General features: G+C 45.6%; 1 protein-coding gene across 1 annotated transcript; it reads right to left on the bottom strand.

Annotated features, from left to right (window-relative positions):
* Window positions 1-2978: 2978 nt before the first annotated feature.
* Window positions 2979-7252, bottom strand: LOC115475783 (cytochrome c oxidase assembly protein COX19). The gene is made up of 3 exons (XM_030211766.1): window positions 7062-7252; window positions 5176-5287; window positions 2979-4050 (listed from the first exon to the last, which is right to left on the bottom strand). The coding sequence occupies exons 1-3, from the start codon at window positions 7141-7143 to the stop codon at window positions 3963-3965; spliced, it is 282 nt and encodes a 93-aa protein (XP_030067626.1). The 5' UTR covers window positions 7144-7252; the 3' UTR covers window positions 2979-3962.
* Between the last annotated feature and the right edge of the window lie 11227 nt (window positions 7253-18479).

Here is an 18479-nt window from a genome sequence, read left to right as displayed (position 1 = left end):
CAAGCAAAACAGAAGCACCGCATGGTGGGACATTCCTCTTCCCCCATCAACACGACTCACCCTATCTATGGCATGGGAGGACACCAATGATATACCCCCCTGTCTATGAGGGGGAGTGCCATCAACATCCTCATTTAGGGGCCGCGTGGCAACCCAGGACTACCACCAGCCCAACGTGGCCACCAGCGGTAGCGCCGCCTTGAACACATGCCATTTCCGGCACTACAGAAAATAATTCTGTAATTTCTAGCATGGCGCTAACCCAGCAGTATTCATGCAGCGCAGTACACTTCCTGGTTACCACTAGGTTACCACAGGAGCCCTTACTGCCAGTGGCGTAGCAAGGGCGGGGAGGTGGGGGCGGTCCGCCCCAGGGGGCACGCTGCTGGAGGGTGCAGAGAGCAGCTGCGCGCCTGTCGGCTCCGCTGGTTCCCTGCTCCCTCTGCCCCGGAACAGGTTACTTCCTGTTCTGGGGCAGAGGGAGCAGGGAGCCAACAGGCGCATGGCTGCTCTCTGCACCCTCCAGCAGCCAAGAATGCACCCGGGGAGGGGGGTGTCATTGTGCCAGGGGGGCTTGATGCGCCGGGGAGGGGGATGTCGTGCTGCACCCTGGGGGGGATGGACACCGCTGCACCCGGGGGGGGGGGGGTGCGCAGCGGCGATCCGCCCCAGGTGGCAGCCAACCTTGCTACGCCACTGCTTACTGCCACCTCAATGGGTGGTGGTAAGTGTTCCCCCCCGCATGGCCATGCAGTAAGGATAATCTTACCTGCGGAGCAGGTGGGGGGAAGAGGGGTTGGTGGTTGGGAGGCTAGGATAGGGGAGGGCAGACTTATACGGTCTGTACTAGAGCCGGTGATGGGAGGCGGGAAATACTGCTGGGCAGACTTATATGATCTGTGCCCTGAAAAGGACAGGTACAAATTCAAGGTAAGGTATACACATATGAGTTTGTCTTGGGCAGACTGGATGGACCGTGCAGGTCTTTTTCTGCCGTCATCTACTATGTTACTATGTTACATGGCCCCCGCTGCTACCCCAGGATTTGGTAAAAGGACACCTTAGGATGTTTTAGAACCAATCACTGAATTCATTCAGTTGGAATTTGTTTTAAATCAATAACTGTGTTATTAAAGGATTGGAAAGATTAACCTCTGGATTCTATATATGGTGTCCTAATTTGCATACCTAAATTTAAGTGTGTGCCCACAATGTGTGTGCAAGTTAATTGATTAATATTACATTACATTATTTGCTTACAACTATAAATTGGAATGTGGTAAAAACACAAGAAAGTTTAAAGACAGTAAAAAAAAAACACTATCACATTTTGTTTATTTCAAATAATTTTTTTTATTAATGTTATAAACGTAACAAGAACAATGCAGCAAGATATAAATACATCAAATCAAATGACATTATAGAATTTTTTTTTACATAAATCTTACAAGAAGGCTGCAGCATAAACATGAATCATTTAAAACAAAAAAAATCCCTTCAGAGGCATCAACAATGAAAAACAGAAAGGAAAAGTAGCCAGAGACACAGAACGAGGAACCCAGAATTATTATTTTATAGCGATAAGGTGGAGAAATTATACCTTATTCCACTATGGACTCAAATAGGGAAGCTACTAAAGCTCAGTATATATATAAAAAGGGAAAGGGGGCTTACGTTAAATTGTATGAGGACTAAACCATCCATTCACACCACTAGTGAGAGTTGGAGAGGAACAGAAAAGAGGTGACCAAAATGATTAAACCTCCAGGGCTTGCAAGTAGCTGAAATGGAAAAGTTAGTTTGGCTTCAAAAACACTATCCCATTGTTAATTCTTCAGATCCAAAAGACCTGATTTCTAGCGGTAGAGTATTCCACCATTGTGATGTGAAATAAGGAAAGTTGGCTGAATGCAAAGGTTTATAAAAAAATATCCCTACAACTGGGAAAAGAAAGAGTTAAGTAGTTCCTAGACTGAAAGTTACTATTCCTATCTGACCACTGGATAAGTCCTTGCACATAACTAGATGCAATGCCACATATTATCTGAAAGATAAATGTGCACAGCCGAAAAAAAAAATGATCGTGCCTCCACAGGTGCCAATGCAACCTCACCAGTACTCTACAAATCAGGCGGGTGACAACGTTCTGCATCGTCTGAAGTTTAGGCAAAAAAGAGCAGATCAATCAGTAGTAAAGCTGAAACTTTATTAGCAAAATAATGATCGCCCGACACAGACTGTGTTTCGCCCACAAGGGCTGTGTCAGGGGCTCTAAAATAACAAACAATAATGTTAAGTTGCAATTGTGACTCTGGGCAAGTCACTTAACCCTCCATTGCCCCATGTAAGCCGCATTGAGCCTGCCATGAGTGGGAAAGCGCAGGGTACAAATGTAACAAAAATAAAATAGATACTATTGGAGATTCTAGGTGGAATGTTGCTACTATTGGAGATTCTACATGGAATGTTGCTAATCCACTAGCAACATTCCATGTAGAAGGCTGCGCAGGCTTCTGTTTCTGTGAGTCTGACGTCCTGCACGTACGTGCAGGACGTCAGACTCACAGAAGCAGAAGCCTGCGCGGCCACATTGGTGATCTGCAAGGGCCGACTTCTACATGGAATGTTGCTACTATTGGAGATTCTACATGGAATGTTGCTAATCCACTAGCAACATTCCATGTAGAAGCCTGCGCGGCCACATTGGTGATCTGCAAGGGCCGACTTCTACATGGAATGTTGCTAGTGGAATAGCAACATTCCATGTAGAATCTCAAATAGTAGCAACAGTGGAGGAGTGGCCTAGTGGTTAGGGTGGTGGACTTTGGTCCTGAGGAACTGAGTTCGATTCCCACTTCAGGCACAGGCAGCTCCTTGTGACTGGGCAAGTCACTTAACCCTCCATTGCCCCATGTAAGCCGCATTGAGCCTGCCATGAGTGGGAAAGCGCAGGGTACAAATGTAACAAAAATAAATATACAGGTTATCATCATAGCCAAGTTACTGTAGCTTGGTGCTATCAAGTTACCGTTTTGATTTCTCATATTCTCATCCCCCTAATGATGCAGGCTAGAGGTGAGAAGGAGTAGTGTAGTCAACAGGACACTTCCAGAGAAAACACTGGGAGATGAGAATGTATCAAGCACAGATTTATTTTATAAAAAGGACTTCAACACGGCACTGTGTTTCGGCGAGTGAGATCATTGATAATAACGGAAATTACGAAGTTTGAAGAACAAGTGGTGTAAAATAGTTTTGAAAAAAAAATAAACTTTTTAAATGCTGAAATTCTAAATCCGTACAGACGCACTGACAGAGCCGTGCTTGGCCTCATGTACCTGGTCAAACTTCCTCCAAGACTACAACACTAGCAGTTTATGATTTTACAAAGAATATTCATTTTTTAAATTCAAATAAATAAAAATAACTTGTGAGATTTTTTTTTTAATCAGAAAAGATCCCTATTCAGCACAGCTTCACGTCATCACTTTTACTTGGAAATCGATTTTGCACACACAAAACTTATAAAAATAAGGGGCACACGTATTCACTGCAATAGGGCTTAAAGGATACATAGTACCAACCACCCAAAGCTCACCCTCAAGGGATGGAAAGCAGGTAGGCAGACAGACTTCTGGCACCTCTATCCATCCTCGGAGGAGAGACAGGCTATACAGTGGTATTGAATGGAGTCAAGAAGTAGCAGTTCTGGAAATCAAAGTCATGCCTGTCCATTGCAAAGTCAGATGAGGCCACTAAACACATTCCACGTAAGACCACAAGCTGCTGTTCCTCTTATGCGTAATAGTAATATTTAGATTTTTTTTTTCTGAAGGACATACAGATCATTGATATGTCTTGAGAAACAATGAAGTATCCAAAAGGGGAAAATCTTCACACAATGTAGAATATGCACTGCAGCAGCATTCAGATTTAAAAGGGTCCCAACACTTCCTTCCTTTTCATGACTCACTGGGTTCTGCTTCTTTTGTCCCATCTATAAGGTCCTTAAAACCCAGTTTTTCCAAAGGTTCTCTGGTCATCAGTTGTCTAGGTACAAAAAAACACATATGTGTACCAAAACTGCAAAGCAACAAAATCATAAGCCACCTATTTTAGTTTCGTGTCAAATATGTATTTACTTACATTTTGTTCACACATTTTTCAATAGTAGCTCAAAGTGGGCAGACTGGATGGTCTTTGTCTGCCGTCATCTACTACGTGTGAGTTACATTCAGGTACACTGGGTATTTCTCTGTCCCAAGAGGGCTCACAATCTAAGTTTGTACCTGAGGCAATGGAGGGTTAAGTGACTTGCCCAAGATCACAAGGAGCAGCAGTGGGATTTGAACCGGCCACCTCTGGATTGCAAGACCGGTGCTCTAACCACTCCTCCACTAGCAACATTCCATCTAGAATCTCAAATAGTAGCAACATTCCATGTCGAATCTTCAATAGTAGCAACATTCCATATATTTATTTAGATTTTCCTCATACCTTTTTCAGTAGTAGCTGAAGGTGAGTTACATTCAGGTCCTCTGGATAGTTCTCTGTCCCAGGAGGGCTCACAATCTAAGTTTGTACCTGAGGCAATGGAAGGTTAAGTGACTTGCCCAAGATCACAAGGAGCAGCAGTAGGATTTGAACCGGCCACCTCTGGATTACAAGACCGGTGCTCTAAACACTAGGCCACTCCTCCACTCCATACAGGTTGTTAACAGTATAACACAACTATAATCCTTCCCTACAAACTGTTGCTCAAAAAGGATCAGCTTTGAGTTGAGAACCTTTTACTTATGCAAAAAGTTTCATTGTTCAAACGTGGCAATATGTTCATGTTTTGTACAATGCAAAGAACTAAATTCCTTCAGGAACAGAAGAGTAACCAAGCAGTTAGAAAAGCAGGCTGAGAACCAGGGAAGTCAAAGGTTCAAATCCCACTGCTGCTTCTTGTGATCTTGAGCAAGACAGGCAGAAGTTTGGATTGTTAAGCCTTCTGGGGTCTGGGGACAGGAAAATACTTACCGTAGCTTACTCATTTTGAGCTAATAGTGAAAAAGGTATCAACTATTGCCAAATCCCCTCCCCCTGTGCTGATACATTGTCAGATTTTACTGTAGGAGAGCTATCTGAATTTATCACAGGTCACACTGCAGAGTTAGCTTCCTATCTTACCTTTCCATTCTGCACTCCAAGTAGGATTTGGATTCAAGTCTGCATAAGGCACTTTCAAAATGATTTTCTCTGAGACATTTCATGAACTTCTCTTTAAAATCTTTACATTCGCCTGCGATACAAAATAAATAGGGGTCAAATACATTTCCAATTAAAACTACTAGTATTGTTTTTGGGGGGGTTCATGCATATGCATGGATTTACAGGGATTTTCGTTTTCTGCTGGTGCTAATTCACAAGCACCTTTCACCTCTGCATTAGTCCCTAAGAAATGATCGGATAGGGATAGGCTGGATTAGAGAACAAGAGTGATTTGGAGTTCAAAGTTTATTTGTATCTGCTCTGTGCTGTCTTCTACAGTGTCAACCACTCTTATCTCTGCAGCTTGGTCTGGAGGAAAGGGGAAGGAGAGCTAGAGAAGCAGAAAACAAAGCCGATCTCTGTAGGGCAATTAGGTCATGCTATCTTTGGCAGCACAATTTTGTCATGCCAGTACAATTTTTCAGAATCTAAGTGGAAAAGGGAGAAAGGAGAGAATGGTTGCCTAGATTCTCTGTTCTTCACATCTGTCAGCACTGATTTTTTTTTTTTTGTTACATTTGTACCCCGCGCTTTCCCACTCATGGCAGGCTCAATGCGGCTTACATGGGGCAATGGAGGGTTAAGTGACTTGCCCAGAGTCACAAGGAGCTGCCTGTGCCTGAAGTGGGAATTGAACTCAGTTCCTCAGTTCCCCAGGACCAAACTCCACCACCCTAACCATTAGGCCACTCCTCCACTGTTACTACTATTTGAGATTCTACATGGAATGTTGCTATTCCACTAGAAGTAGGCCCTTGCAGATCACCAATGTGGCCGCGCAGGCTTCTGCTTCTGTGAGTCTGACGTCCTGCACCTACGTGCAGGACATCAGACTCACAGAAGCAGAAGCCTGTGCGGCCACATTGGTGATCTGCAAGGGCCGACTTCTACATGGAATGTTGCTAGTGGAATAGCAACATTCCATGTAGAATGTCCAATAGTAGCAACATTCCATGTAGAATCTCCAATAGTATCTATTTTATTTTTGTTACATTTGTACCCTGCGCTTTCCCACTCATGGCAGGCTCAATGTGGCTTACATGGGGCAATGGAGGGTTAAGTGACTTGCCCAGAGTCACAAGGAGCTGCCTGTGCCTGAAGTGGGAATCGAACTCAGTTCCTCAGTTCCCCAGGACCAAAGTCCACCACCCTAACCACTAGGCCACTCCTCCACTGTTGCTACTATTTGAGATTCTACATGGAATGTTGCTATTCCAACATTCCATGTAGAAGTCGGCCCTTGCAGATCACCAATGTGGCCGCGCAGGCTTCTGCTTCTGTGAATCTGACGTCCTGCACGTCCGTGCAGGACGTCAGACTCACAGAAACAGAAGCCTGCGCAGCCTTCTACATGGAATGTTGCTAGTGGAATAGAATCTCCAATAGTAGCAACATTCCAAGTAGAATCTCCAATAGTAGCAACATTCCATGTAGAATCTCCAATAGTATCTATTTTATTTTTGTTACATTTGTACCCTGCGCTTTCCCACTCATGGCAGGCTCAATGTGGCTTACATGGGGCAATGGAGGGTTAAGTGACTTGCCCAGAGTCACAAGGAGCTGCCTGTGCCTGAAGTGGGAATCGAACTCAGTTCCCCAGGACCCAAGTCCACCACCCTAACCACTAGGCCACTCCTAGTGGAAAGAGCAGGAGTCGCTCCCGCCTTTGGAAAAAAGAACCATAGTTATAGCGAGAGCTGATATTCCAGTTATAATAGAGCCTGAGGTGAAATTGCCACTAGCCCCCCCCCCCCCCCCCCTTCTCCAGGGGTCTGGCTCCGTCCGGAACCCACATGTGCACTCACCGAAGTGGTCCAGCGGGAAAGAGCCCTTGTCCGGGGGCCGAGGCTTGAAGCTCTTCGCGCCGAAGTTCATCGCAGTTGACATCGCACCGCGTTCAAAGGGGGAAAAATACCCACTTAAGGAGCGATCTAAAGCCTCCGAGTCCTCCTTGCACTCACGCTTCCCAGGCTACTTCCGGGATCCAGACGTCACGTCAGCCGCTGAGCCCAGCTCCGATTGGCCACTACAAGAACTTTCTGATTGGTGGCTACAACTCTTCCCTTCTGATTGGCCAGGTTCGTGTTTTCCCTTTGTTTGGGTCTCTGCATGGTGTTTTTTTTGTATGACAGGAGACGAAGTGACCCTTTCTGGTCCATTATATGAGCTGAAGCCAGTAGGCGGAGCTTGACGCCGCTTTAGTTCACCCAACATATTAGCCAACGCGCTATTGAAAACAATAGCCAAAGATTGTTAAAGAAATAAGTGACTGCCCTACGCGGTCCATCTGCAAAAAGCCTAAACCTGTACCAGTTCGATAGGCGGTGCCTTAAAAGGTGGAGGCGCGGTTTATAGAATAGCGCTCGAGTGCAGGGGTTGTACCTCATTTTTAAGTGTGGCCAGTTGCACCAACAAAAATGTGGTGCAAATGTCCTTGCCTAAATTTGCACACACAATTCCCTTATTCTATAATTACACTCATAACTCAAATCTACACCCACACTCCACCCCAAAACACCCATGACCCTCCCATTTCCGTACCCCTTTTCGGGGACATGCATAAAATGTGCATACATGTTAATTGATTTCAATTAGTGCCAATAATTGCTTGTTAAAGAGCTAATTATTAGGACTAATTGGCTCATTCAATTAAATTCCATTCCACACATAAACTAGGCACATGCCCAAATTTGCACATATAATTTTTAGCAACTTTTGTAGAATTAGGAGGATAGCACGTGTCAGCTGGGTTCCAGAAGGAAACCTGGTGTGTGGGCCTCTGCTGAGATGTGTATCTAGAAAGGCAGGGCTAAGGGCCTCTTTTACAAAGCAGTGGCAAGCAGTGGCGTTCCTAGCATGGATTGCACCCGGGGCGGATCGCCGATGCGCCCCCCCAGGTGCAGCGCGCCCCCCTGCCTGCGAAATGACACCTCCCCCCCCCGGCGAAATGACACCCCCCCGGGTGCACGCCGCTGGGGGGGGGGGTGCCGTGGCGCGCCTGTGGGCTCCGACTTCGCAAATTTCGCTCATTCGCTGCAGCTCCGTCTGCCCCAGAACAGCTCCCTCTGCACCCGGGGCAGACCGCCCCCACCGTCCCCCCTTGGTACTTGGTGGCAAGCCCAACGCTTGCTAAAAAGGAAGTAAGGCCTGGCGGTAGTTCCTACCCACAGAGTGCCATCATATTTATTTTTGTAGCGCTGGTGTGTACCCAGCAGGATTTGGTGCTGGTGTGTACCCAGCAAGATTTGGGCAGTGCCGCATGCTGCCTGGTTACCACTGGGTTAGTGTGGGAGCCCTTACCTCAGTGGCGGTAAGGGCCGCCCCCCCCCCCCCCTGAAGTAGCTGCGTGGCAAGTGTTTCACTTGCCGCATGGCCATTCTTAAAAAAAAGAAAGACCTACCTTTTGCCCACTGCAGTAAAAGGGAGCCTCGGTGCGCATCAAAAACACGCACCAATGCCAGTGCAGGCCCCCTTTTGCTGCAGCTTGGTAAAAGGAACCTTAAGTGAATGGGAGGAGGATATCAAATAAGGGAAAAAGAAATCTCAGTTCTGAATGTTCATGTTGGCCTAAAGGAACAGGAGGAAAGCAAACTGCCATAGCAAAAGAAGACAAAGTATCTTCAGAGAAAACAGAAAGAAGACCTGGGAATATGATCAACAGAGGAGAAATGATTGAAGAAGTGGGGAGGTTGATATTCTGAGGAATGCATGTGAACTTCTGTGAAACTGGTTCATCCAGAACAATGCTAGCTGCACCAAACAGCAGGACAATGCAAGACATTTTCAGATAAATGAAGATTTTAACCACAAAACAACAGAGAAAATTCTGCAAATTATGCATTGTACAACAGGACCTGCTTTCCTTTCACACATACCCTAGAAAAGGCTTTCACATCGCTCTATAAACATGACTAGCCGTTGAGCCTGTAAAAACGGGCTGGTATTGGGGTTTTCGGAGGTCAACGCTGGCTCCCCCCCCCCCCCGCGAGGTCGTCGCTACCATTCCCCCCCCCCCCCACCCGGCCCGGGCCCTCTGTTCGATACTGAGCTTACATCCATTCGCCGGAACGCAGCACGCACATCAGCTGAGCTGCCATCGGCCTTCCTTCTCTGCCTGTGTCCCGCCCTCGTGTGATGTAACGTCAGCGAGGGCGGGACACAGGCAGGGAAGGAAGGCCGACAGCAGCTCAGCTGATGTGCGTGCTGCGTTCAGTTCAGTACCGAAGAGAGGACCTGAGCCGGGTGGAGGGGTGGCAGCGGTGACTCCGGGTGGGGGGGAGCAGTAGCAGCAACCTCGGGGGGGGGGGGGAGCAGTAGCGACCTTGGCGGCTTTGCGCAGTTTCCCTTTCTGTCCCGCCCCTGCGTCAATACGTGATGAGGGGGGCGGGACAGAGAGGGAAGTCTCTACTGCACATTTGCGAGTGAGTACGGTCACTTGCCGTTTATATGTTTGATTCTAGAGCAGTCACACAATTGTTGTATTAAAGAAATTAGTGGTTGGATTAGAACCCGGCAGGGGTGTAGCCAGCCCTCCAATTTTGGGGGCACCCGGGGTGGACTGTGGGGGCAACATATTCCTCTCTTCCCCCCACATGCACACGCTAAACATACCTTTGCTGGTGGGGATGCTGAGGCTACGCCTGCCAAAGAAATGCAGTTCCCAAGCTGCTTTCCCTCCTCCTTGCACTGCTTCTGTAATGCGGAAATTGGTGGCGTGCCTCCAGCCGCCATCTTGCGTGAACTGAGAATGCGTGAGAAGTCCTGGCATCAGTGGCTGGAGGCAGCCTTCAACTTCTGCACTAAAGAATCAGTGCGAGGAGGAAGGGAGCAGCTCAGGAACTGTATTTCTGTGGCTTCAGTATCCCCGCCAGCCGTTAAAGGGGTGCTGCAGTCTGAGCCCAAAGCGGGGGGGGGGGGGGGGGGGGGGGGCCAAGCCCCCCGTCCGTGGCTATGCCACTGGAACCCGGCTGTTTGGTCAGTTAGAAAACTGTAGCAGAAAACCTACCTTGTACATAACAGCCGTGTCCCACTTAGCAGTTCCCATAAGCATGTTGTTTCTTTACAAAATAAAAAATGGGGGGTGGGTACTTTCTCTTCTATTCTCTTCATTGAGAACAGAAATTCAATATGTCCTATATGGAAGAAAGTAAACCTTTCAAGATTATGAGCTTACATTGCAATCAGTTTTGCATGCTTTAACCTGAAAAGAGGGGAAACCTGGTCTGGAGAGGCTGGATTTATTGAGTAAGGACAGAAAATAAAGAATTTCTATCAAAATTGCAATTAAGACACGAACAATTGCCTAATACCCAACAGGTTAATCTGATTTTTTTTATTATTATTATAAAGAATCCATGTTTGTTTACCAAAGAAATTAGACACGCCTTTTCACTCACCAATTACAGAGGAGATTGTCCAAATCAGCTTAGTGGATAATTGTTCCTACAGTCGTACATTCTGTGCACAGAACACCGTGTTCGTGGTTGGTTTGGCAGTCTCTCTGACAGCAACGTTCCATTGCAAATGGTGTTTTGACAGAGAAGCACATACAGCCCTTAGGACCACACAGTGCTTTATGGAATATTAATTTCTTTCCAGGATTTGTTGAGGTAACTGATATTTGCCTCTTTGTGAAAACCAACAAGGAAACATTCTTTTAATTCCATATGTACCATTAGGCATCAGGGTTTTTAATTACATATAGGGGTGAATTCTATATATGGCACTGAAAAAAAGCTCTATTCTATAAGCTGCACTTAAAGTTAGGCACGGTTTATAGAACAGCGCTTACGCCTGGAAATCGTGCCGAAGTTTAGGCGTGGCCATTTGTACCAACTGAAACGTGGTGCAAATGTATGTGCCTGCATTAAGCATGTATCCCTGTTACAACATGCATTAATTTTAGGAACACCCCAGTTACACGCATGACCCTCTCATTTCCTTGCCCCCCCTTTTTTTTACTTGAGCATAAAATTTACACCTAACTTTACGAGTGTAATTTCCAATTAGATTATCTCATTATTTAATTGCACATGCAAAATTTGGCATGCACTCAAATTTGTGTGCACAATCTGGTGGTTTTTATAGAGCTACGACGATACAGAGTAATTCTATAACTGGGTGCCTCACTTTCAGTGCCTTCATGTTTTGTAGGAGGTGCCTATTCCAGGGGTAGGCAACTCCGGTCCTCGAGAGCCGCAGGCAGGTCAGGTTTTCAGGATATCCACAATGAATATGCAGGAGATAGATTTGCAAGCACTGCCTCCATGGTATGCAAATCTATCTCCTGCATATTCATTATGGATATCCTGAAAACCTGACCTGCCTGCGGCTCTCGAGGACCAGAGTTGCCTACCCCTGGCCTATTCCATAGTGGCATCTGGGCACCCAGATTCTTTTATAGAATACTGGCATAAACCCATTTTGGTGTGCCTAAAGTCAGGCACACCCACTTACACCAGGTCAGTGCAACATGCAAGTGCATGCAACTCACAGTGGTGCCCTTTTACTAAGCCACATGGGCACCTATGTGCACCCCCAATGCATGTTAGTTTGGAATTACTGTCTGGCTACCACAAGGCCTGGGCTGTCATTTTGGTTTTTACGCACATCTGATGCGCACACCGAAAAATAATTTTTCATTTTTCTGCATGTGGCAGAAACTGGGCGGTAATCGTCATTCTAAGCGTGTAGATGGATTACCGCACAGTTACCGCGTGAGACCTTACCACTAAGTCAATGGCTGGCGGTAGGGTCTCAGACCCAAAATGGACGCGCACCAATTTTTATTTTGCCGCATGTCCACTTTTGGCAGAATGTTTTAAAAGGCCTTATTTACGGGTGTGCTGAAAAATGGATCTGTACGCACCCAAAACACACACCTACACAAGCACATCCCATTTTTCGGTGCACCTTAGTAAAACGACCCCAGTATTCTGTGTTATATACGTAAAAGGGAGATATGCCCAGGTCCTGCCGATTTGCCACTCACATGTATGCCTTATTTTTGACATGGATGTTTTTGGTTTCGAAAATCGCCAAAAGTCAGAAATGTCCATGTCTAGGGACGTCCAAATTTAAGAATTTGGATGTCTCTGACAGTATTTTCGAAACGAAAGATGGACGTCCATCTTGTTTTGAAAATATGGGTTTCCCCGCCCCTGGATTTCGCCGTTTTGCAAGGACATCCAAATTGCAACTTGGACGTTCCTTTCGAAAATGCCCCTCAAAATCATTCACTTGTCTGGCATTTCATAGCACTTTTCAATGATTTGCTTTTGTTATTAACATAAAATCAGGAAGGAACTTTGGAAAAGGTTTGAATATTTTTATAGGCCCAACCACTTGTCCGGGTGAATTTCAGTAGTTCTGATTCCAAGATCATAGTTGACTTTTATACAAAGTTTCAACCAGACGGGTCAACATTAACCCTTACTTGGGACATTCGGACAGATGAACTGAACTGCGCTGTAAGCGCTTTTCAGACTCTTGAAAAGTATGAAAAAGAGTGTATTCACTCACCCATTAAAACCCATCTACCAACTTATATCCATGGGAAAGAAACAGCCATTTAAACAACTGTTCTTATGTCTCTGCTGAGTAAATCTCAAAACAAAATGTTCTTTCCTGGAACAAGAGAAGATAATTAATGTCTATTTAGGGATAAGATGAAAATTCAATAGCTCCTAACAAATGATAGAAAATATAAACACCTGTTGATCTCTTGGGAATATCTGCTCCACCACAAACACCTGTTCAGTCAAAACCTTGACAAATGTCTATCAAGTTTCTTTTGGATTGGAGGCAACATCTTGTTATATAAATATTCATGGAGTCAATAGTTCACTTAAGTTTAGATTTTTTTTTAAGTATTGTGTTTTTAGAATTCACATTATTATTATTATCATACATGGAACACAAAACAAACAAAGATTTGCAGAATTCAAGCTTCATCCGGTTGTTTAGGAATTATCCAGGTATCTTCGTAAAATGTAGCTTGAACCCAGCAAAACTGTTTTCTCTAAAGGGATCTTTTACTAAACTGCAGTAGCGTTCTTAGCTCACAGTAGAAATCAGCTGGCGGTAAAGTTCTTGCCTCGCCATGTCTTATCGCTTATCTGGCACATTATTGTAAACTCTGGAGTATATTAATTGACCTACTTTTATAACACAGTAACAGTAAATGGCAGCAGACTTGCATGGTCCATCCTCTCTGCCCAACCAAGTCGGTCAGAGCCGCACCCACCACTGTGCAGGTTATAGTCATTGTTAAACAGTGGTTGGCATTTTGCCATCATACCAACCACCTATAGGTAGTTAAATATGATGTAGTATTTATAACATGTGGAGAGGCATAATCGAAAGGGGCGCCCAAGTTTTCCTGAGGACGTCCTCGCAGGACATCCCGGTGAAGAGGTGGGGAAACCCGTATTATCGAAATGGGCGTCCATCTTTTGTTTCGATAATACGGTCGGGGACGCCCAAATCGCGAAATTTAGGTCGACCTTAGAGATGATCGTCCCCGATTTTCGGAGATAATGGAAACCAAGGACGACCATCTCAGAAACGAGAAAATCCAAGCCCTTTGGTCGTGGGAGGAACCAGCATTCGTAATGCACTGGTCCCCCGGACATGCCAAGACACCAACCGGGCACCCTAGGGGGCACTGCAGTGGACTTCAGAACTTGCTCCCAGGTGCATAGCTCCCTTACATTGTGTGCTGAGCCCCCCAAAATGCCCCCAAACCCCACTCCCCACAACTGTACACCACTACCATAGCCTTATAGGTGAAGGGGGGCACCTACATGTGGGTACAGTGGATTTGTGGTGGGTTTTGAGGGGCTCACATTTACCACCACAAGTGTAACAGGTAGGGGGAGATGGGCCTGAGTCCGCCTGCCTGAAGTGCACCACACCCACTAAAACTGCTCCTGGGACCTGCATACTGCTGTCATGGAGCTGGGTATGATATTTGAGGCTGGCATAGAGGCCACTGGGGGAGTAAGGGGAGGTCATCCCCGATTCCCTCCAGTGGTCATCTGGTCATTTAGGGCACATTTTTGTGGCTTGCTCGTAAGAAAAAAAGGACCAGGTAAAGTTGTCCAAGTGTTCATCAGGGACACCCTTCTTTTTTGCATTATCGGTCGAGCACGCTCATGTGTTAGGCACGCTTCCGAACACCCCCGTGAACTTTGGTTGTCCCCGCGATGGAAAGCAGTTCAGGACGCCCAAAATCTGCTTTTGATTATGCCGATTTGGGCGACCCTGTGAGAAGGAGGCCCATCTTGTGATTTGTGTCGAAAGATGGGCGCCCTTCTCTTTCGAAAATAAGCCTGATATTGTCCAAAGACTGTTAGCAATACTTTTGATACTTTTGCTGATTTTAACATTAAGATGTCTTCTCCTCTTCCTCGAGATGCACAGCACCCTCACTTATAGCATATAATAATAAAGTAACACAGACTTGATCTTCATCTGTCTTTTGCAGTCTTGATCTTCATCTGTCTTTTGAAATTTGTGGGATACAGATCATAGAAGTATGCATGACATTGGCTTTAGACGTCTGTCCGGCATTGGCCTTAGTTCCCAAATACTGGAGTTAGCAAATCTACGCCTGTCTTTTGCCATATGCTCAACGTGGGCATTGCTGTCACAATTAGCATTATTTAAAAGAAATCTTTTACACAAAGCTCACTTAACATCTGATAAAACCAACACTGGATAGCAATGGTGCAACACACAAAAGTGGAGAAAAAAAGACCTCAGACTCAAGGCTCAAGCTCACACATATTAGAAAGAGCTGAGGACCCCGTACAACCATCACGGGTCAGAAAAAAAGTCCACTTACAACAACAAGTGTAGAAGCAGTAGCCAACCAGAGTGTAAACTGCACACAAAATCACAGGAAAAATAACAAACGAGACTAGCGCTCAATAATTAATTAAACTCTGGAATTCATTGCCGGAGAATGTGATGAAGGTGGTTAGCTAAGCAGAGTTTAAAAAGGGGTTAGACGGTTTCCTAAAGGACAAGTCCATAAACCACTACTAAATGGACTTGGGAAAAATCCACAATTCCAGGAATAACATGTATAGAATGTTTGTACGTTTGGGAAGCTTGCCAGGTGCCCTTGGCCTGGATTGGCCGCTGTCGGGGACAGGATGCTGGGCTCGATGGACCCTTGGTCTTTTCCCAGTGTGGCATTACTTATGTACTTAATAATATCAAAAATTGCAGCACTTAGCTTTTCAAAATCGCCACTCTTCATCAGGATTTCAGCACGAGGCTAGTCCAAAAACCCCGATAGGGAATCCCCATTTCACAAACGCTGCTTCATGGGTAGCACAATCCTGTGTCACAAGCCTCACTTGTATCCAAAATGTCGTGTGTATTTTTGTCTTAAAACTAAATTAGACCCAGAAAGGAAAGGACCTTAGTGTCTAGAAAGTTTATGTCATATTTTAGCCTTACAAAGCTATTATCTTTATTCAACTATCTTGTTGCTTTGCTTTGAAATAACTTTCTTAATTTGGCATGCAGTTTCCTCATGCCCCACTGTGCTTTAAACTGAGTCCCAGCTTCAGTTAAAGCTAAGGCACTATAAGCCTTCATTCACACAACAATCTGCATTGTTTTAAAACCCTCCTTCCCTACTTCTCTAGCACAGATATTTCAGTGGCGGCTCTCGGCTTCTTCCACTACCTGGTACACGTGCACCCTGATTCAGGCCACTAGATGTCACCATTGTACAATGGCTGAAACTCCCACCCTGTTGTCCAAGGAGTAGGAAAGGGATGTGATATGCAGAAGACTAAGGTGAGTAACATAGTAAATGACGGCAGAAAAAGACCTGCATGGTCCATCCAGTCTGCCCTACAAGATAAACTCATATGTGCTACTTTTTGTGTATACCTTACCTTGATTTGTACCTGTCCTCTTCAGGGCACAGACCGTGTAAGTCTGCCCAGCAGTGCACTAACCCCACCTCCCAACAATGTAAGAACTTGAACACCAGGCCTGAGGTGGCGCAGAAGGGCTAGTTGAGAGGATTTAATGACAGTTTGTCTTGTTTTTTGGCTGTGAACATAACAGGTAATTGATAAACTGCATTCGAGTGTAGGACTATACCAAAGTTTTACCTAGATAATTACCTAGATAATAAAATGTATCTAATCCTAAATCTAGATATTGAGAATTAGTTCCATCCTCAGAAACAGAATGTAACAAACTAACCCCCTATTTACAAAGCCGTGCTAGCAGCTGCCACGCGGCACTAACGACACAGCCCATTCAAAGTGAATAGGCTGTGACGGCATCCGCAGCTGCTAGCCCAGCATTGTAAGGGGCCTAAGGGACCCTTTCACTAAACAGCATCAGACACTAACATACAGGGCCGCCGAGAGACTAGGCCGGGCCCGGGAAAAGGCCTCCCTGCCTCAGCCCCCCCCCCCCCCGTCACTCTCCCCGCCGCTGCAGTCCCCAGTCTCACCTGCCTGCCTCCTTGGCTCTGGGCCCCCTGCATTCAAAGCGGCAGTCACAGATCGCGTATCTTCTGGGCTTCCCTCCCTGTGTCCCGCCCTCGTCTGATGTAACTTCCAGTTTCCGTAAGGGCAGGACACGGGGAGGGAAGGCCAGAAGAGACATGATCTGCGACTGCCGCTTTGAATGCAGGGGTTCCGGAGCCGAGGAGGCAGGCAAGTGAGACTGGGGACTGCAGCGCTGGCGGCCTGACCCCGGCGCCGGGCCCCCCTTGGAGGCCCAGGGAATTTCCCCCCCCCCCCCCGTCCCCCCTTCTCGGCGGTCCTGCTAACATATACCTAATGCAGCTTAAAATGGTGTACCATGAGACACACTCAGGCATGTGGCAACTACAAAATATTGGACAAGTCAAGCACAGAGAGGGTGACAAATGCTTGAACACTACACGATGTTCAATATATTGTAGCTTTATTGTAACATCCAAAACATGACATGAGTCGTGTTTCGGCCAAAAACGGCCTGGTCTCAGGAGTCTTCTATTGGATGTATGGAAATCCTAACTAGCTTCTGTTAATTATATATGTTGTCTTATGCCTTGTGGCTCACACCTTATAAAACATAAGTACATAAGTACATAAGTAATGCCATACTGGGAAAAGACCAAGGGTCCATCGAGCCCAGCATCCTGTCCACGACAGCGGCCAATCCAGGCCAAGGGCACCTGGCAAGCTTCCCAAATGTACAAACATTCTATACATGTTATTCCTGGAATTTTGGAGTTTTCCAAGTCCGTTTAGTAGCGGTTTATGGACTTGTCCATTAGGAAACCGTCCAACCCCTTTTTAAACTCTGCTAAGCTAACAATCGTAGATGCTAAAACTCTCCAGAGTTCAAACATTTTTTGAGGTGTCAAGGGACAGAATGTGGCTAATCATTTAGCAAAGCTACATTACCGTGTGCTAACTGGTTAGTGCAGGAATACCGTGTGAGCTCGTACTGCCTACAAAAAGGGCGATGGTAAAACTTTTTGATGGTTGAGTGCTAATGGCAACATTAGCGCATGACCATTAATACAAAAAATACAAAAAGGCCATTTTTACGGCTGCAGTTAAAATGGCCTTAGTATTGTTAAATAATTTCTGTTTCTTAAAAGAGAGAGAATGTAATCAGGTGAATTATTACTAACTAAAATGTGGACAATAAGTATGTTCTCAATTAAATGAATTGACTATACACCGTATTAGGTCTTGAAGAAGCCAACCAGATGATCAATGTGGAATAACGAATTAGATGAGTAATATCTGGGGATAATCAGGTTAATACCATGTTTTCTTTTTTTCTGTTTACTGTTTAATTGATCTCCTTGTCTTATCTCACTCTCCTTATTTTTCTTCACTTTGTGGTCTAAGAGAGAGAAAGATTGTATATAATCCATATATTTTGGCCTGGATTGGCCGCTGTCATGGACAAGATGCTGGGCTCGATGGACCCTTGGTCTTTTCCCAGTATGGCATTACTTATTTACTTATGTCCTCTACTTGGCTCACTTTTATTACATAGAGCAGTGATTTAACCTATTGTGATGTCATAGTGGCTCATTCCACCAATAAGAGCCAACCTCATTAGTGATGTCACAATGGCTTGATTGTATAGAATGTTTGTACGTTTGGGAAGCTTGCCAGGTGCCCTTGGCCTGGATTGGCCGCTGTCGTGGATAGGATGCTGGGCTCGATGGACCCTTGGTC

This window comes from Microcaecilia unicolor, chromosome 8, assembly GCF_901765095.1.
Source record: "Microcaecilia unicolor chromosome 8, aMicUni1.1, whole genome shotgun sequence".
Lineage (NCBI taxonomy): Eukaryota > Metazoa > Chordata > Amphibia > Gymnophiona > Siphonopidae > Microcaecilia > Microcaecilia unicolor.
This window is presented reverse-complemented; position numbering and strand designations above follow the sequence as displayed.

Bases quoted from the DNA above. Each gene is read 5' to 3' on its own strand.
- LOC115475783 (XM_030211766.1), bottom strand. From the start codon at position 7,143: ATGTCAACTGCGATGAACTTCGGCGCGAAGAGCTTCAAGCCTCGGCCC. The intron at 5,288-7,061 runs GTGAGTGCACAT...TTTGTATCGCAG, and splicing joins TTTCCCGCTGGACCACTTCG to GCGAATGTAAAGATTTTAAA. The intron at 4,051-5,175 runs GTAAGATAGGAA...TTTTGTACCTAG, and splicing joins TTGGAGTGCAGAATGGAAAG to ACAACTGATGACCAGAGAAC.